We start from the raw sequence: 18,910 nt of genomic DNA, 5'->3' as shown, positions 1-18,910 counted from the left end.
GTGCGGCCGGGATGGATTCTGCTGCTAAGATAAGTGCAACAGAAAAAAAAAAACTTTTGAAGCTTCACTACGATAAGAACTATTTTGCGACAACTTCCATCTCTGAGCGACATTGACCTTCGGCAAAGCGATCGATACGACCGAATCAATTCCCGATGGTGCCTCCGTCCAAAAAAAGAAAGCTTCCTTCCGTCGCCGCACCGGCCGCGAAGCGCAGTAAGAACTCGACCAGAGGCGCTGTTGCGAAAACAAACCCCAAAGCCGGCGGCAAAGCAAAGGCAAAGCCTGCGCGGCAGCTGATCGACGCGGCCTCTCTCGCCTGGCAATCGGTCGGAGAGGAATTCGGCGGGCTCGAGGTGATTGAAGGAGTTGATGTGGTAAGAAATGGTGGGACTGTGCAGTTTTTAGTGGCGGAGCAGCAACAGCAACAGCAGAAGCCCGACTCTTCCGATTCAAAACACAAGCAGGGGTCGAGCAAGGGCGAAGAACAAGCAAAGGAACAAGCAACAGAAGCGCAAGATGCCGTCAGTGAACCTGCTCAAGGGCCTGGCGACGGCCCTGTGGAAGGCGAGGATGTCCATCCCGGCCAAGCTGGCGATTCTCAAGGTGGCGTGGAGAGCAAGAGGAGCCAAAAGAAAGCTGCAAGAAAAGACAGGGCCAAGGAGCAGAAGAAAGAAGCAGACAACAAGCACAAGTCGCGGGACGGCAAGCTGGCGACGGCCGAGAAAGAGCTACAAAAGCCCGCTTCACACAAGCAGCAGGGCAACTCCTTCGACGCCCTCATGGCCGTGGACGACGCAGCAGCAGAAGAAGCAGACATGGGTGCCTGGGTGGAGTTGAACCTGTCGACGCGCACCGTGTCTGCGATTGCGAAGCTGGGATTCTCGAAGCCGACGCTGATACAGCAGAAGACGATCCCCGAGATTCTGGCGGGAGACGACGTGATTGGAAAGGCGCAGACGGGATCGGGAAAGACGCTGGCGTTTGGCATTCCCATCGTCGAGAAGTGGCTGGAACTCTACGTGGACAAGACGAATGTCAAGCGGGAGGGCCCGACGGCGGTTGTTCTCAGCCCTACCAGAGAGTTGGCGAAGCAGATATCAGACCACATCAAGGCGCTTTGCGATGGATTGCCGACTGCGCCCTACGTCTGCACAGTTACTGGCGGTTTGAGCATTCATAAGCAGCAGAGACAGCTGGAAAAGGCCGACATTGTCATTGCGACGCCGGGTCGTCTCTGGGAGGTCCTGGACGGCGACATGAGTCTACAAGATTCCTTTACCAAGATCAAATTCCTGGTTGTCGATGAGGCAGATAGATTGTTTAAAGCAGGACAGTTTAAGGAGGCGGAAGACATCATTGGCGCACTCGATCGACGAGATCCCGAGGCCGACGACGAAGACGACGACGAACTCCCCCCGCGACAGACGCTCGTTTTCTCGGCTACTTTCGACAAGAATCTGCAGTCCAAGTTGGCGGGCAGAGGCAAGGGCTCCAAGGCAGCGGCGGGAAGCGACGAAGAGAAGATGGAGTATTTGATGAAGTGTCTCAAATTTAGGGGCCAGCCCAAGTTTATCGATGTCAATCCCGTGTCGCAGATGGCTGATGGCCTGAAGGAGGGTTTGATTGAATGTGGTGCCATGGAAAAGGTAAGTTTGAAGGATATCCTTTGGTGTCTCATGTTCTAGATTACGGTTGCCCTAACATTCTGAAACCAGGATCTCTATCTCTACACTGTTCTTGTCCTCAACCCGGGTCGCCGCACTCTCGTCTTCACCAACTCCATTTCAGCCGTTCGTCGTCTCACTCCTCTCCTCCAGAACCTCGGTCTCTCAGCACTCCCCTTACACTCTCAAATGATCCAAAAAGCTCGTCTACGATCCATTGAGCGCTTCGCTGCGGCTAGCAACTCCATCCTTGTCGCAACAGATGTGGCTGCTCGAGGCCTGGATATCAAGGAGGTCGACCAAGTTTTGCACTACCACGTGCCTCGCCAGGCAGACACTTATATCCATCGATCTGGTCGAACTGCCCGTGGCGACCGTTCCGGTGTCAGCGTCATTCTGTGCTCTCCGGAGGAAGTTCTGCCTACACGTCGTCTGGCGAGCAAAGTCCATGCTGAGCGCGAGGGTGGCAGCGGCGTCAAGCGCGAGCATTTCATCGAGACGCTCTCTATTGATCGGAAAATCGCAGCCCGTCTAAAGTCCCGCGTTGATCTCGCCAAACGCATTGCCGATGCCGTCTTGGCAAAGGAGAAGGGCCACAGCGAAGACACGTGGCTGCGGAATGCTGCCGAGGAGCTTGGTGTTGACTACGATTCTGAAGAGTTCGATGGTAGCGCACCGGGTAACTGGGGTGGCCGAGGAGGAGGTCGTAAGAAGAAGGAGAAGGAGGCTCGCCAGCTGAGCAAAGCCGAGATGGGAGCGCTGCGGGCACAGCTTCGTGAGGAGTTGAGCAAGAGGGTCAATCTTGGTGTTAGCGAAAAGTACATTACGGGAGGAAGAGTTGATATTGGTGCGTTGTTGAGAGAAAGGGAGAAGGGCTCTGTTGGAGGGCTGTTTTTGGGAGGAGATGGGCTCATGGGACTGAATATATAGATTTGTATCGCGGCTTGACAAAGAGTTGAGCAGAAAATATCAAGACATCACTGTTAATACTGCATTGTTAGATCTAGCGAGAGAAGATGAACTTCTAGTGAACATTGACTCCTCTGCTTTCCCCTATGCCTCTTATTGTACAGTCCTGGTTAAAATAACCCAACCAAGTGGTGGTGTGGCTATGATTCCTGCCTCTGAGCATTTCAACGTCTCGAGAGCCTTCCTTTGGTATATGCATAAAACAGTTGCATTCAATTAAATACCATAATTCCAGTATTGTCTCTTCTCGCTTGTTTCATCATTTATATCCTAATCCTTTATACCTCACGCCGCCACTCTCTTCCGGCGGACTTGAATCTCTGCATTCAGATGGGGTATGATGGTGCCGCCTACCCATTGCTTCTCAGGCACCTTGCCAACCAGTTTAATATCGTAGTTGAGGAGCACATGAATCATGATGAGCTTCAACTCGTGCGCGACAAAGAATCGTCCGGGGCTATCCGTGATTAATTAGTACGCAACCATACGTGAATTCCTACAAATTGTACTCACCAAGCGTGTCGTCCATGGCCAAAAGCCAGATGCTGGGGACTCGTAGTCACCATTCCGAGGCCTCGTATTTTCGTACCTTCTTCGGGCTCGCTCTTTTTCTCTTGGTCTGATTTTGCATCCCAGGCCTCCCTAATGCGAGAATAGCGGAGAGGATCGTATGAATGAGGATCCTTGTATAGATCCTGATCGTGGTGCGTCCCTTCGAGATTGACGGTGACAAAGCTGCCCTTTGGGAGAGTCCAGCCTAGCTCTGGGTTGTACAGGCCGTCGTCGGCGACAACCTTGCGCTCGATCATTGTGACGGCGAAGTTGCTGACTCTCTGGGACTCGCGGATGGAAGAATCGAGGCGAACGAGGTTGGTAATGGCGGTCTTTGTCCAGGGGCCGGATTCGGGTTTGTGGGCATTGATTTCCGCTCGGAGCGTGTCCAGGATGCCACTTTCGGGATCCGAGGTGAGCAGGTCTTGCATCCACAGCTGGCCTGTCAACACGGTTGTGTGGATTGCGGCAAATTCAATGGGAAGAAGTCGCTTGGAAATAACAACGGGGTCTAGCTCGAACGTCTTTCCGTCTGCTAGAGCTTGTCGGATTAACCAGGTGATGAAGTCTTCGGGTGGTGTGTAGTCCTTATACTCGGCATCGCCTGCGGCTTTCTTCAGCATCGCATTGAGGCGCTTCTCAATGATCGGCTGAGCTGGAGCGTTGGCCGAGCGCCAATGGATGTAGTTGGATATGCCAAACAGTCGTCCAAAGATGGGATGCAGGACTTTGGGGAGCAGTTGGAGCAAGAGGCCGTTGCGGACAACGTCGTTTGTAAAGTTGACCATGCCATCGATGAATTGCTTATTGCGGCAGACCTCGGGCCCGATGAGCAATCTGTTGGTGACATGCGGTACGATTTCAAGCCAGAGGTTCCACAGCTTGATTGACTTCCAGTTTTCTGTATCGTCTCCAAGCGATGTGTTTACTGCGTGCTGAATTTCGTCGTCCACATTGGGGATGACGGTAGATAGATGCCGTGCTATATACTTGTGCATCACGCGGTTAGGGAACGGATCAAAGGCTAATCGGCGTCCCAAAAAGTTGTATTCAGAGTATAGCACGGTATTGTGAGCATCATAAGTTGAGAGGATGTGGTCAGGCTGATCCATCATCCAGCCAATCTGGTTGCGAGGGATGACGACCTCTGAAGGGCGAGACAACGGGGATCGCACGACAAATGGCAGGCCCTTTTTGCCAAACTATGAAAGTTCTCATGTTAATCACTCTGAGCGATAGTTTGGAGAGGTAGTATTGCTCACTTTGGTGTAGCCATCGCTTACCCACCCGTGATAGTTGGTGATGTATCGAAAGCTGTCGAGTAAGGCGTTGAGCATCCCATGGCCCTTGCCCATCACAGGAATCTGTCTTGGATACTGCGGGTGGCTTGCGAAATCGATGACGAACGATAGGATTAGAAAAAGGGCGCCAAAGCTCCAAAGCTGGGCCGAGGTCACAGACCCCAGCAGCTCAGGAATAGCCATGTTGGGTGTCACAGTCTAAGTTCTAATTGTGATTGTTTGCTTTTCCTACCTTCTCGGTAGATGCGCCATTCATCACATATGGGAAGTCGTCGTGTTTGTTTCAGAAGAATCTGCTTGGAGAGAGTGGATGTTTTGAAACAAAGATCGGATGAACTGATGCAGGATGGGAAATCTGAGAGGGGGAATGAAATCATCTTGAATGGGTGGCATTGCATCGCAGTAGGCGGAGGCTATGCTTATGCGAACGGAGCTATAAAAAGAGCCATCAGCAGGGAGAATTACATCACCTTGGCTGCTGCAACCATGCTGATGGGATAGCCCACGGAGCTACCAGAAGATAGTAGCTTCGGACGGGTTGCTCTTAGCGTGTATCACACCAAAGTGATGTTGCGTCTTGTACTCTGTACGCCGTAGAAGCTTGGAAGTGACGCAGCGAAACTCGTCTGACGGCAATTTCATGGTGCCCGTGTTCCCGACGCTGACGGGAAACTTGAGGGGAATAATTCCGATGATATAAGATGCGTTTCATGGCTGATAGCAGAGACCAGTCTTGTCTCAAAAGTGCCTGTTGCAGTGCTACTCATTGTGTGACAGATAGTCTCCTTTCTCTGGAGCTAGATGAGCTGAAGCTATTTGCCGGAGCGTCTGAAACCCCGAATCCACTTAGCGTCGGAGGGATTCATCTCGATTAGGCCCTCGCTATTAGGGAGACGGCTATTGGCTATGGAAACAAAGGGCGATATGATTGTTGTATAGTTGAGAGATTCCCATTGGTGCTTTCGAAATGTTTGCTCCTGCGCTTGATAAGCACTATTTGGCGCGAGTTTGAAACAAATAAACAAAGTACAGATATTGCGCTGGGAGTTGACATGTGAGAACGAGATTGTTCCTGAATTTCCATCTGTTGCATTGTTAGCCATGATGCCGGAACCCGGGTGGTTGATTAATGCACGAGTTGGAACCCACTTGCTTTTGTTGCGGCGCTCAACTATAGTTCTGTTTCTTCAACGCTATGATTGCTGTCGACGGATATAAGCTCGATAGAATTCCAGCCGATTCCGTGGTAATTTTGGAGCATCTGATTGTATGCATCGCATCTTACTGAGGAATTTCGTATAGTGAGCGCCGAAGTGGAGGCATTGGTTTCTTGAGACTCGTTTCCACCTGTAGCATCGCCGTTTTCAGAAACTAGGGGCTGCAATGACTTTTGTGTGGTTGCAGGTTTTGCTGTCGCGTCTTGTGATTTGTGGCATCCTTTCTGTACTAGACCATCATATTGAGCGACGGTTACGGCCTCTCTGGGGTCGCAGCCATGGAAAGCGCTCGGCGACATTTGGCTTGTAGGTGAGGCAAAAATCGAACAGTAGTTCTCGAGTCTTTGAGAGTTTAGCTCTTCGCAAGCGCTTTGCTTCATTTGCTTTCTAATATTGTTGATCCTCATGTCGTGCGCGAATACGTCGCCACTGCAGTGTTTCCCAAAGAGAGACTCAATGGACATGGCTAAGAGAAATGCGTTAGCTTTCGCGAGAGATGTAACATGAACTCGCTCTAATGGCTCACCTTTCTTTTCCCAAGTCTCTAGATGGAATGTGCAGGGCCAAATATCTCTTGGCTTGAATGTACTCACTAAATCGCAAAGCTCGGCATAGGACGAATGTCGTGAATATGGAAACCGGATGATGTTTGGGAGATTTGCCTCGTTGCACTCTTCAATCTTAGTACGAGCAGGAGTTGCCTTTGATCGAGTATTGATGATAGAAAGTATGGCTCTTTGTAAATCGGTTGAATACGCATCTTCAGCGGATGATAAACTCATGTTGAGCTGTAAATCGCGTCCGCTTGCCATTGCATTTGTCAGAACACGGGCACATTCACCTCGCGCTTCCTCCGTCATGCTCTTTAGCGCATCTATTCTGTAAAGAAATTAGCCTTAGATATCCATTGAAAACACAGACACTGATCTCTTGTACGTACATTCTAAGGAGATCTTCAAGGTCACTCTGGCTGGGAATCCCCAGTTCCATCTCGCGCTCCAAGTCCTCACCACCTCCGCCTATTCCAGCTTCTTGGATAACTCCACCATCAGGAAATGATGCGACAACGGGTTGGATTTTGACTACAGAAGAACGTTTTGCAATTGCACACATGTTGCCGCTCTCACAGCTGTGGAGGCGGACATTGTGGTCAGAGGTAAGGCAACCGGGTTGAGGCGTATTTCCACACATGAAGCCAGTCAGAGCAGCAGCGGTAGATGTTAAATGAGTGCCAGAACTGGGTCGAACCTCTGATGACGGCGCGTTCAAGGAGTTGTAAATACGGAGTTTGTAATTGTCAACGTGAATCTTGACCAACTGTCAGCAGAAATACAGCGCGCTTCAGGGGGTTGACGCACAGGGGAGTTGAGAGCCTTGGACAAAGCAATCCAAACATCTTCGTAGCCATAAGTCCAAGATTGAATGTAAAAGACCGTGTCTTTGGGATATCTCATGACCTTGCGTAATAGCTCTGAAATCCCTTCGGCTTTCGTCTGAAATGGAATGTCGTCTATAAATGACGTGTCGAGATAGATGGTGTCTATAGTCTTGATGCCACATGTATACTCAATAAGAGCTGGGCTCCGTGTGATGGCATTGACGAACCATGGCTCGCATCTGACGTCCCCAGTGTACAGTATCGCTTTGCCATGCCCCTCAATCACTGAAATGCCGTTAGTGAAGCATGGCAACGCCAAAGAACGAATGAACCACTTACGGAACATGACAGAGCCAGGGCAGTGGTTCGCATCAAAGAGCGTTACTTGAATGCAGTTTCCAGGTTGGAGTTCGATTGTGGTAGGAGAGTCGAGCGGAAGTGGCTTCTACTCAAGAATTAGGCGTGGGTATTCATATGTTCATAACCTTGTCCTGGTTGCAGTACGCACAATAACCTTGCTCAGATGCCTGTAAGTCTGCTGCCGTGCCTCCAGAATGCCCCTGGCATAGTTGATGCGACAGGGGTATCGCTCCAGCCGAAGTAGGATCTCCCTAGTAGCCGCAGAGCAGTAGACACTAACAAGTTAGTAGCCAGCCCAGCATGATGCCTTCTATGGAAGCTTACAAGGGAGATCGGAGTGTCTCGAGCCCAGAGAGATGGTCACTGTGGACGTGGCTGAGAAAGCACGCCAATGGTGGTAATGCATCGACGTGTTGCCTAAAGAAATCGACTATCAACACATTAGCACGGGGCTTCTTTGGTGGACAAGTTGGATGTTCCGAACTTCTTATGTCTGGAAACTCGGAGACGAGGCCATTGAATGTCGACATGGCGATCACATGAGGATGCGAAGAGCGTTGGATCTGGTGATTGGGGAGATGATCGTGAATTTTGGTGAAAGTTCAATTGATACTGGACAGGTTAGGTAGTGACCATTCGATTGATGGTAAAGCCGCTGAAAGCTAACAGCTTTAGACACCAGAGGCCGAACTTCTAGGCAGTCAAATTACTGCGCACTGTATATTTAGTGCACATGCACGCTATTCTCGCGTTCCATTCGCCTGAAATCAACACCGTGTGAGTCCCATGTATAGTGCATATGTAGCTTTAATACTGTAAAGCCCCTCCCTTTACCTCGTCTCTTTCTCATCTTCGGTCACATACCAAGACTTTGCATAATACTTACATGGACCTACCAGTAACCAGATGCCAGCTCTACGAAGCAGATGCGCCAATCTCGACACATTCAAAATGTCTGAACCGTCATCTATGCGCTGTCCAATACAATCTTCGTGTGTTGGTTTCCAGTTCGAAACACTTCTCGTAATGGCATCCTATTCAGACTTGCTATGGGGAAATCACTGGGAATTAAAGTGCTAACATCGGTGTGATACAGACCAACCCCCTGCTTATGGACAAAGACAACTCCAATGCGCCAAACGTCATTACTCAGTCAAAATGGATCCGCCAAAGCTCTCGATCACTTCCGGAATTAAAGTCGCTCCGTGTGTGCATCATCAAGATGTTGTCGCTTACCACAATGTCTCCCTTGTCCCAAACATGATAGTATGCTACTCTCCGGTCATGCAACACAGAATCGATGGCCTCGCAGATTGCCGCACTGTCGGCAGCTTTCAACCCATCAATGGTGACGTTGGTTGGCTCGAATTGGGTCTTGGATTGGGGCCACGGCTCGTGGTACCTGAGACAGGGCTTTCCTGTTGTTGGGTGAGACACAATCATTGGAAGCCCCTTGAGAACTGTTTGATTAAAGGAGGCTGTTGAAACTGTCCAAGTCATCTCAGACAGCGCTCCTAGCTTCAGCCAATCTGGGAGATACTTGAGGAAAAGCGTAGACGACGCAAAGAGCGTAAATCCTGTATCACGGGGACTCGAAGTTGCTCCAACAAAGATCTGAAATCTGGAAGCAAAAATGATGTGTTAGTACGGTTGCCATCATTCTACAACTGGGCGCAAACGCAGCTACTCACCGAGGTGGTGTTGAGATGAGAGTTTCCTCGCCATCCCCACCTACCTGCGTGACGGTTTTGAACAAACCATCATAGTGCCAAGGCATCCACTCGCGAGAGAGCACGTTGTTCAGACCCTGACTGTTGGTTCCCTGATCCTTGACTTCCAAGATGAGGCCAAACTTCCACGCTGTTGGCTTGCCAAATTCTTCCGACTTTTTAGCGAACTGTTCCTTGTTTGGCTTCTTAATGAAGCCACGCAGGATGATCGGAGAGCTGATTTCAGATAATGATCGCACCTTCCTGGCATCCACATCTTGCATCGTCATGGTAAAAGGCCCCCTGGAGGGTTTGACAAGCCAGCCCGCTGGGTAGAGCGGCTCGAAGTCGACACCACCCTTCTCTGAACCCCACGAAAACAGATCGGATTTCTCGCGGTAGTAGCTAGGCCTGCCGTTTTCGTAGACGAGTTCATATGAATCGTCATTCTCGAAATCAGATCGCATGCCGGTAGATGTGGTGCCGTCCAGTCTATATGCAACAGCACAATGCCAAGGTGTGGTATACGTGGTGTCTGTGGGCAACAAGCTGATGGAAAGCTTGGCTGCCCCAGTGGACGGATGTATCGACAGTCGAACCGAGTCTTTGTACTTTTGTCTAACGGCGCTCGCGAATGCCTGAATCATTCAAGTCAGCGACGATCAACAGCGAGACAATTTTTAGAGAGGATGGCTAAAACTTACATCGCCACGGGCCATCATCTGCTTGGCAATGTATTCGATGCCTCGCTTATACTTGGTCTTGCTTCGGTCATCTCCAACCGGATAAACAGTTTCAAGATCCGTCTCCAGAAACTTGATATACCCCCTATACGTCAAGCAAACATCCTCGCTCTGGCTAAAAGTCTTCCATTCCCAGTCAGGTCGGCTGAAAGCATTGAGTAATGCTCGTCGAAAGTTGGATGCATTCGCGACATATGTCATCTCATCAAGCTTCTCGGGCAGCTGGATTGTTACAAGATCTCGGAGACGCGAAAAGGATATGTGTTTGTAGCCCTTGGCTAAAGCTAGAGCTCTCAGTGTTTCGCCATAGTTCCACACATCCTTGTCAGGGACACCAAGCAAATCTGGATGCATTGGCTTAGTATCTTTCTCTGTGAAGATTAGGACATCTGGTGGGACATACCATTATATACCAGGCCATCTGAGACGATGGTAAGGTTTGCCCCTGGAGGGTAGATGTCTCGAATAGCTAGACAAAGGCCGTTGAGGTGTGCTAGAGCCAGCTCCTCTGCTTTGTCAGGCAGCTTGCCCAACACTTTGGACCGGGAGTTTGGTGACTTGAAGGGAAATGCAGGTAGGCACATGGGTACGACATCGCCAGCTTTGACATGAGTGTAAATGAGGGCGAGAAACTTCAAAGCTCCCTCATCAGCTTTGGCAGCGGCATCGACCGGCCGGTTTAGGCGATACCGGTCTATGATGTGAAGAATCTTGGATGCCGTCTCAAGGGCAGCTCCATCTACACCAGTGGTGAGAGAAACCGAAGGGACAGTGACAGGAAGAGGAGGGGTGGAAGAAGTTGACTTGAGCTTTGCCTGGGTCGCCGGGACCTCGACGGCTAGTGACTCAAGTTCCACTGCAGACGGCATGGTGGCTTCACTCGGATACTGGGAAAGAATAGTTGTGGTGAGCCAGGAATGACCATATGCTCAAACTCGTTTGGAAAATCTGGATCCTTTTATCAGATTGAAGCTCTTCACCTGGATATACAAAACAGAGGCTCTTGACAGATTGGCCCACCAACTAGCAGTGATAGCCGTTGGTGCTATGCCACCTTCTCCATCTGGTTTGGATCCCCGAGGGGGCGTGTGGCAACCTGCCATGCGATTCACCTACAACTCAGACACCTCTATGGTTTCATTTTAAATCGTTGACGGGCACCAAACAGTTGCTTTAGATGGCAAATGTGGAATCCTGGTGGAGTCGTTGGCAACTTAGTATCTCAACCCCTGTTGGCGTGGGTTGTTTGCTGCCAAGGCTTGAGTATCACGGCGGTTGGTATGTGATTATAGGCAACGGAATCCCAGCATGATCCTTAATATTTGGCGATGACATTCCATTTCTACTCTTCTGTCTATTTCTCCTTCTTCTCATACGGATTCCCTTCAAACAGGCTCCAAGGAAATCTTGTCAAATTTTGCCAATATGGGCAGCTCAAACAGCGAAGTCGAGACTGTTGATGTAGCTATTGTTGGCGGTATGCTCCCCGGAATACATGACGGATAATATCACTGGTCGATATCGGAGTACTGACAAGAAACCTTATGACAGGAGGTCCTACTGGTTTGCTTACCGGCCTGCTTTTGCACCGTCTTGGCGTGTCCGTCAGCATATTGGGTAAGGACCTTCTCATGATGCTGTCAGATTATTGAATGCGGGCTAATCTTGACCATTGGCAGACGCCAAACCTCAAAGTCTAGATCTTGGACGTGCAGACGCGTTGAACGCGCGAACTCAGCAGTATTTGACCGTTGTTGGCATTCTGGATGAACTCCTGCCACAGGGTTTAAAGTGCAACAGTAAGTGGACATGTCGACTGTTTCCTTATTACAATAGATTAAGACTCATGCTGACCGGCTTGCGTAGCGAGCTCGACTTTCGGCGATGGGGACTTCATTTCTCGTCAGAACCAGTGGTGGGTGAGCCTTGAGCACACCTTTCACAAGAACTTTCTCATGATTGGCCAACCGGTCGTCGAGAAGATGTTGAGCACCCGTCTGGATGGTTTCGTCCATTATGGCGAACAGGTAGAATCTCTGACTGAGACCAATGAATTCGTCGAAGTGGTGACGAAAAGTGGCCGGATAATCAGATCCCAATATGCCCTGGGATCAGATGGAGCCAAGTCGACGGTACGAGCAGCCATCGGGGCGACGTTTACTGGAAGCAAACCGGAGATGCTATGGTCGGTGCTGGACACCTTCATCGATACAGACTTCCCCACATGCCCAGAAATCATCACATTCCAGCTGAACGGCCAGTCCAGAGTGTCCTGGATCCCGAGAGAGAGAGGGCTGTGCCGTTTCTACGTGCTTCTTGAAGGAGAAGTGACGCAGGAGCGTGCTGAAGAGTCCATCAAGAAGCACTTGGCCCCATATCGGACCGACTTTGTCAAGACTGAATGGTATAGCACTTTTGATGGTAAGTGGACTTTTGACATTGTTTGCTTGAACTTTTGTTTGCCCACTTTTCATTTGTTCATCTGCCTTATCTTGGTTTACAAGTTCCGTATTCCGTGTTAGGTAGGCACGCCGCTTGTCGGGGGAGATGGTATGGATCTTGCTAGCCCGGCAACTACTCCTTAGTGGCAAAGGCTAAAGAGACGGAGCAACAAGTGGGAGAGGCCGGCAGAGCTGACAGCTGGCTTTAGTCAAGGAAAGGATCGCGTCTTCTTTCATCTCCAAGGATGGCGCGGGCCGTGTCTTCTTGGCTGGAGATGCAGCCCACGTCCACTCGGTCAACGGGGGTCAAGGGCTAAACACAGGCATTGCCGATGCATTCAGTCTTGCCTGGCGTCTGACCCTTGTCCTCAAAAGTTCGCGTCTGCAGGAGGGCGCTGCAGGAAAGATTCTCCGGAGTTATGATATTGAGCGCAGACAAACTGCGCAGGGGGTCATTGACGTTGCCGCGGCGTTGGTCCGGGACACTGTTCACACTGCCAAGCAATATGTCGGTACCATCGAACGCAACGCGGGGTATATCACAGGTCAGTGAATTTTTCCGCGAAGTTATTCCATGGTGTTTACACCACCTCCCTGTTGCAGCATGGACACCCCCCCCCTGCCACCGTGGTTGGGTGTGATGTGTTGAGCATGAGCGAGAAGGGCAACGGTTGACTAACATGGGCGCCAATAGGAATGGGCGTTGCGTACGACACCATGGGATCGCCAATTGTGGAAGAGTCTGAGTACGGAATCTGGAAGGCTGGCAGGAGATGCCCTGATGTTGTTCTGTCCAAGCCCGACAGCGATGGCGACATTTGGCTATACTCTCAGGTTACATATGGCAAGTATCTGATCTTGGCCATTGGCGACCATCCTGAACAGGCTCTTGCCCACGAGGATGTTGCCGTACTGTTCAACATTCTCCCTTCATCGGCGACCGCCGATAGCGTGGTCACGTCAAAAGTGAGGACCTTTACCGCGGACTGGGCCGGAGCAGACGAATCCTACGCGGTGGTAGTTCGTCCTGATATGTACATTGGATACGTGGGGGCGGATATCGAAAGCTGCCAGCGATACCTGGATAGGCTCTTCATCCGATGATGGTGCAAGGACCGGCTCGATCAACGAGCTGATCGTCTGTATGGCCAAGGATAGTGACAAGAATTGAGTTGCAGTTCCAGAAGAAGACGGAGAAGGGCTACCTGCCTGTCGAAGCAAGGACCTCCATAATAAGTTTCAAGTGCTTTAGCGTGCATACAACTATGTGGTCCGTGAATGTAACTTCATCGGGAACCCCTGCTAGCCGGGCCACACGGGATTCAAGCGTTTGACAGACGCCTATCCCATTGATCGACCGGTATTTCATCCCACCGGCGGGGGAGATTTTGCTCCAGTGCTTGGACTTTGTTACAGTGTTGCTTTGATGCTTACCCAACGCAGAAGCCGGGCACGATCTGCCCTAACGCAATTCTTGTTAGCAGTTGACGGAGCAGTTCATCGGTTTGCTCACGATGTAACACTAGCATGAATCAGGAGAGGCGTCGCCCCAGCTGGTGGTCTCAATCGGGAAGTTATACTTCATGTTGTGCATTTGCCTTTTGGCGATGCTTAAATGTAATGTTTAACGGCTGGTACCTTTTTCGGAGGATGATCCCTTGTTTGATACTTGGTACATGCACGAAAGTTGGCAAGAGCGCTTACGAGTCCCTGAGCGTTGGAAATATTCATGTGCCCTGCCTGTGTGAAATACATTGGAGAGTGTTGGTGCGTAGGGGGTGCGACTATGAGAGGTAATTTGGTTGGGCAGGCCAAGAGGCGAATAGATATGTGACAGAGCAAGGATCTTTCAAAGGGTGGCTCTGGGACGACCCGTGGATTCCCGCCGCCTTGATTATCATTGCATACCCAAGACTCTTCTCTATGAATTTAAGGGAATCATACTTCTTTTGGACATGTCGTTGTGTCGAGGGTGCTTCCTTCCAACGGTTGCCCTGCTCGATTTAGCAACTCATCACCGGCTCTTTATTCTCCAGAGCTGGTCTTGATATGTCAGTAGTAATGGATCCCGAGGATGTTTTGCTTGTTTGGGTGCCCGGCTCCTGAGCGGACTCGAGAGCGCAGGATCGGACTTTTAGCGCTATGCATGGATTGGATAGGGATACGATTTAGTGGAAATACGACTCTAGAGATTTTCTCGCTGTTCTTTTCGCCTCTGGTGAGTTACATGATTACAAACAATGTTGAAATACTTTGTGGCATGTGAAAAAGTAAACGACTGACTCGTGAAGCTAATTTTCAGTCTTGAGACTGCATACTCGTCAGGAGAAGACTCTCGACAGCCCCAAGTCTTAGTCATGGTAAGGTATTAATAATCCCGATTATGAATATACCGACGTTTGAAAATTGCCGATATATCTATATTAGACACCGGCTATCCATAGGAGCACCCCCGGCACCTCGAACAATCAATCACATAACGAGTCAAGCTAGAAGAGAAAGAACAACAAGACGAAGCAAAAACGCCATCACATGCGATCCTTGTCTATCCTTCTCCCCCCAATGCAGCTCTATAAGCCGGACGAATCCACGTATCGTCCAAAAATTAGAATCCCACCAAATGCATCTATTTTCTTCGCTTACAGTACCTCCCTCGCCGTGGCGCAAGTAATTTTTGCGTCTTTCGATTGCTAGGCCTTTTCAGTCACCCCAGTCTCGGACAGGATTAGACAAATCCTATGGATAAGGATAGTGTCAGTGCATGGAGTTGATATAAGCGAATCTAAAAATAGAAAAGATATCATATCCTTACCAAGAAACTACCCAGTCAGGCTTTCCATTGAGCGACTTGCACATGGCCCGGCTGCTCACGTTTGAGGGACTGACATCAGCACAGAGCCAGCCATCGTCTCCAAACTGGGAGGACTTTTCTCGCAGTAGCTTCGTGGCTAGCTTTTTAGCTAAGCCCTGTCGTCTATAAGGTTCCTGATTGTTTGTTCAGTATCATCCTGCACTCATCATGGCCGACGTTCTCCGGGGTTCAAGATGCCTGTCGTTTCTGGAACTCACTTCTACATGCACGCTGATTAGGGATCCATCAGTACCCAGCAGTGCCCACGCGATTGGCGTCTTATCCTTTCGTTTAACCATCAGATTCGGAAGGTTAACAAGTGTTTGACTGTGGTGATGCCGATTAGTTTCCGCGATAGGCGCGGTCGAGCCAATAGCATAGCACTGATCTGACCAAAGAAGGTTTCAGGGTTGGAGTCTGTAGACCTACGCAGTACGGGGGATATCAGTTCGGGATACAACCAGCCGGCAATCATCGAGGGTGGCGCTGTCCCAATACATGCCGGAGGGAAGAGTCTCGTCCAAGAGAGGCAGCTCTTCCCTCCTCATGAGCCATTTATCATAAAGGCCGGAGGGCCGGGACTCAACACGGCCCTCGAATTTTTCCAGGATCGATCGAACGTCCGAGTGCAGGGATCCTATCAGGATGCGGTCTGGATCCGTGAAGAGTAACTCTTGCTTGTATTCATTGCGCAGCCGGACGACTTCGTCCACCATTTCCGCCAATTGCAGCTCGTAGAGATGTCTGTTACTGGCATCGTCTCTGTTGCGCTGGTGTTCCAGATTCGAGTAGATGTACATTTGAGTTTCCTCTTTAGAGAAATCTAAATACGCCGCGGAGTATGTCTTGAATTGGTTCTGGTCCAGCTGCTCCTGGGGGGACAATGCAGTATCAGAGACAAAGACGATGCGTGCATGAGCCGAAGTTCCATGATTGAACTTTGTAGACTGCAGCCGCCTTAACAGAGGTAAAGAATACGGCAGGTCAAGAGTCAGCAGCTCTACCAGCTTCTCTGGCACGGAACTGAATGAAACTGCGTGACCGGCCATTTTGAATCTGGAGACTTCGGCTATCGTTGAGATCGCAGGACCAGGACCGGGAACTGGGGTGACTCAAATCTGCCTTTTTTAGTACCTTGTCAGGACGGCAAATACGGGTCACGTGCATTTGCGCGATGGCGATTTCGCCTTTCCAGTTGCATGAAATGAGTCATTGACTTGGACATATTGAAAGAGATTTCTTTCTTTCATTTTTCCTTTTCCATTTCTTCTTTTTTTTTTCTGTTGCTTGAAATTATCAGGCCATAGATGCATCGACCAGGCTTAAATTAATCTTGACTCTTTAGGAAGGTTAAAGTTTCATTGGTCTGTGCACCTTGTGACTGAATCATGTACCTTCTATGGCAAAAGGCCGAGGCATCGGCTTGATTATTCACGGGATCCGATGTTAGTTAGGAAGCTATGGAATGGCGATCAAGTGCTTCGTTACCGAAGTACCCGAGATAGCTGACTGGTATTTCAGCGATTACTGAGGATCTATTGGATAGCAGATTACACAAAACGATACGCACATTTATGTGATGGATCTAACTATCGTTGCTACCGGGTATGTAGCATCAATGTTGTGCATAATTCTCGCTACTTCAACTATTTGTAATACATATTTAGCGGCATATAGATGATGAGATCAGGTACATAACTCTGTGTTGACATGAATGCCAGATAATCAATCAGGTTACTAAAGACTCAATCCTTCCAAAGCATTGTCCAAGGCCCTGACATCTTAGAACCAATCAAGGTTGCCTTTATGAGACAGGAATTTGCCGCTGTTATTCTTATCAAGACTCTTGATAACGGAAAGCATGGATTCCACCGATTCCTTTGGTGAAATCATCCCCTTAACATTTGGGTCAAGCTTCCTCAAAGTAGAAACCATTGCTGTGAATGCCTCAGGGGAGGTTAAGGCAGCTTTAGCTGTTAAATACTTTACTCAGTAGTTGATCTGGGATCATCAATAGTTTATACAGTGAGCACTTACATGCATCTGTGTCAACCCATCCCGGTGAGATTGACAAAGTCACGATGCCGTCCTCTTTTAGCTCTGAGGCGTACTTGGTCATAATCATTGTCCCTGCAGCCTTGCTTACGGAGTAGCCTATTACAGCAGGCAATTCGATGATTCGGGTCACCTCAAGATCCCCACTAGCGGAAGAGATGTATATGATCTTTTTCTCTACTCCCTGCTTGATCAGAGGGAGAAGGGCGTTGACGGTGTGTATGACGTGCAGTGCATTCACTTTCAGCTGTTGAACATGATGATTAGTTTATTTCCATTATTAGTATAAAGAAATCGTCTGCGACTTACTGGTTCAAAGAAATGGGGTTCCAACTCTTCTTCTCTTCCCGTGCTATATTGGAGTAAGTTCGCCGTTATTTTGTCACATATTAGGCATAGAATCAACTATGCTACTTACAACGCGCTTGGAGTAAGTTCTCCCGAGTCTCCATGGAAAAAAGCATTGTATACCAGTACGTCCAACTTTCCACCAGTGATATTGCCAATTTGTTCTGCAGTCTCCTTGAGCTTTGCAGGATTGGCTATGTTCGTTTCAATGACGCGGATATTCTTTCGAGAGACAGCCAACTCATTTAGCGGTCCAGCAGTCTTTTGGCTCCTAATTAAAGCAAAGACTTCATTCTGCGAATCAGAGGACTTATTAAATAGGTAAGTATAAGAAGTTAATGATTAAGCGATTGCGTTCAATACATACCAGCTGATTCACGTATTCAAACTAGCGAGGGACAAGTTAGAAATGCTAATATTATGCGTTGATTATAATGCACTTACACCAATTCCCCGCGTTGCGCCAACAATAACCCAGGACGGCATCTTGAAAGAGTTAGATATAAGGGTTGAACAAGGAAACCCAAAATTAGAAAGAATAGAACTCTGTGCAGTTTTGGTGTTCCTTCGATAACATGACACCGTGGAGAGCAGAGAAGGGTAAATTTATATCTCAAATAGCGGAATTCTATCTATTGGGGTTCATGAAGCTGTTCCTTGCCACGTTCCCCCCCACATACAACGGAATTATCTGCGGACTTTGCATGACACAATTGGGGGAGATTTACCTTCAAAGGCAGTCTTCGGAATAATGAGTTCGTGTTTGGTCTTGGTATTTCTCAAAACTAGCGTCCTAGTACATTAAGAGGTGTGTGAGAAGGAATTAACCTAAGTCAAGGATCATTGTATATATAATGATGATGGTACTGTTGATGCCCCGAAGCAACGCTTGCTTATGGCTAATGGATGCTTGACTATCTCATAATCAGCATTGAAATTTTCAATATGCCATCTAAGAACGAATGTCGATGCTAGCACAAGTGATCAATAATGGAATTGGATCTAGATACACTTAGAAAATACTAGGTCTTCAGGAATCCGAGGTTCAGTGGAATACAAAAAAGTGCCATGGTTATTAGTATGAACTCACGGCAACGCCCAAGTTTTTATCGCCGGCGAATATTCTTGCATGTGGCATTTTGCTTCAGTGATATCGAAGAAATGTACCTCAAGGGAGCGTTAGCAAACGGAATTAAGCGCCAACTTCCCATCTCACTGGAAAATCTCCATACACGGAGTTCTGAAGCGAGCTGATTCCAATTCCTCGCAAGGCGGAATTAGACTCGAGGCGGATTTACGTTGATGACCCTACTTTGAAG

General features: G+C 49.0%; 7 protein-coding genes across 7 annotated transcripts; 2 read left to right on the top strand and 5 right to left on the bottom strand.

Moving 5' to 3' along the window:
• Window positions 1-155: 155 nt before the first annotated feature.
• Window positions 156-2,651, top strand: TRIVIDRAFT_175608 (uncharacterized protein; the record flags this gene model as incomplete). The annotated part of the gene is made up of 3 exons (XM_014105559.1): window positions 156-469; window positions 530-1,649; window positions 1,719-2,651. The coding sequence occupies 3 exons, from the start codon at window positions 156-158 to the stop codon at window positions 2,595-2,597; spliced, it is 2,313 nt and encodes a 770-aa protein (XP_013961034.1).
• Window positions 2,652-3,145: 494 nt separating this feature from the next.
• On the bottom strand, window positions 3,146-4,672 carry TRIVIDRAFT_34391 (uncharacterized protein; the record flags this gene model as incomplete). Its single annotated transcript, XM_014105558.1, has 2 exons — window positions 3,146-4,390; window positions 4,451-4,672. The coding sequence occupies 2 exons, from the start codon at window positions 4,670-4,672 to the stop codon at window positions 3,146-3,148; spliced, it is 1,467 nt and encodes a 488-aa protein (XP_013961033.1).
• Window positions 4,673-5,660: 988 nt separating this feature from the next.
• On the bottom strand, window positions 5,661-7,974 carry TRIVIDRAFT_211265 (uncharacterized protein; the record flags this gene model as incomplete). The annotated part of the gene is made up of 8 exons (XM_014105557.1): window positions 5,661-5,926; window positions 5,984-6,172; window positions 6,233-6,585; window positions 6,647-7,023; window positions 7,101-7,361; window positions 7,593-7,719; window positions 7,769-7,874; window positions 7,929-7,974. 8 exons carry the CDS (start codon window positions 7,972-7,974, stop codon window positions 5,661-5,663), a joined length of 1,725 nt encoding a protein of 574 aa, XP_013961032.1.
• A 416-nt stretch (window positions 7,975-8,390) lies between these two features.
• TRIVIDRAFT_187811 (uncharacterized protein) lies at window positions 8,391-10,765 on the bottom strand (the record flags this gene model as incomplete). The annotated part of the gene is made up of 6 exons (XM_014105556.1): window positions 8,391-8,411; window positions 8,681-9,065; window positions 9,136-9,791; window positions 9,858-10,240; window positions 10,300-10,606; window positions 10,754-10,765. 6 exons carry the CDS (start codon window positions 10,763-10,765, stop codon window positions 8,391-8,393), a joined length of 1,764 nt encoding a protein of 587 aa, XP_013961031.1.
• Window positions 10,766-11,321: 556 nt separating this feature from the next.
• TRIVIDRAFT_62612 (uncharacterized protein) lies at window positions 11,322-13,441 on the top strand (the record flags this gene model as incomplete). The annotated part of the gene is made up of 5 exons (XM_014105555.1): window positions 11,322-11,373; window positions 11,576-11,695; window positions 11,763-12,317; window positions 12,547-12,882; window positions 13,032-13,441. The coding sequence occupies 5 exons, from the start codon at window positions 11,322-11,324 to the stop codon at window positions 13,439-13,441; spliced, it is 1,473 nt and encodes a 490-aa protein (XP_013961030.1).
• Window positions 13,442-15,027: 1,586 nt separating this feature from the next.
• TRIVIDRAFT_217419 (uncharacterized protein) lies at window positions 15,028-16,237 on the bottom strand (the record flags this gene model as incomplete). The annotated part of the gene is made up of 4 exons (XM_014105554.1): window positions 15,028-15,073; window positions 15,150-15,322; window positions 15,407-15,515; window positions 15,618-16,237. 4 exons carry the CDS (start codon window positions 16,235-16,237, stop codon window positions 15,028-15,030), a joined length of 948 nt encoding a protein of 315 aa, XP_013961029.1.
• Window positions 16,238-16,970: 733 nt separating this feature from the next.
• TRIVIDRAFT_34058 (uncharacterized protein) lies at window positions 16,971-18,077 on the bottom strand (the record flags this gene model as incomplete). Its single annotated transcript, XM_014105553.1, has 6 exons — window positions 16,971-17,161; window positions 17,226-17,490; window positions 17,553-17,595; window positions 17,662-17,900; window positions 17,959-17,979; window positions 18,036-18,077. The coding sequence occupies 6 exons, from the start codon at window positions 18,075-18,077 to the stop codon at window positions 16,971-16,973; spliced, it is 801 nt and encodes a 266-aa protein (XP_013961028.1).
• Window positions 18,078-18,910: the final 833 nt, after the last annotated feature.

Source organism: Trichoderma virens (assembly GCF_000170995.1).
Source record: "Trichoderma virens Gv29-8 chromosome Unknown TRIVIscaffold_1, whole genome shotgun sequence".
Classification (NCBI taxonomy): Eukaryota; Fungi; Ascomycota; class Sordariomycetes; order Hypocreales; family Hypocreaceae; genus Trichoderma; species Trichoderma virens.
Note: the sequence above shows the minus strand (reverse complement) of the source record. Positions and strands in the feature narration are given on the sequence as shown.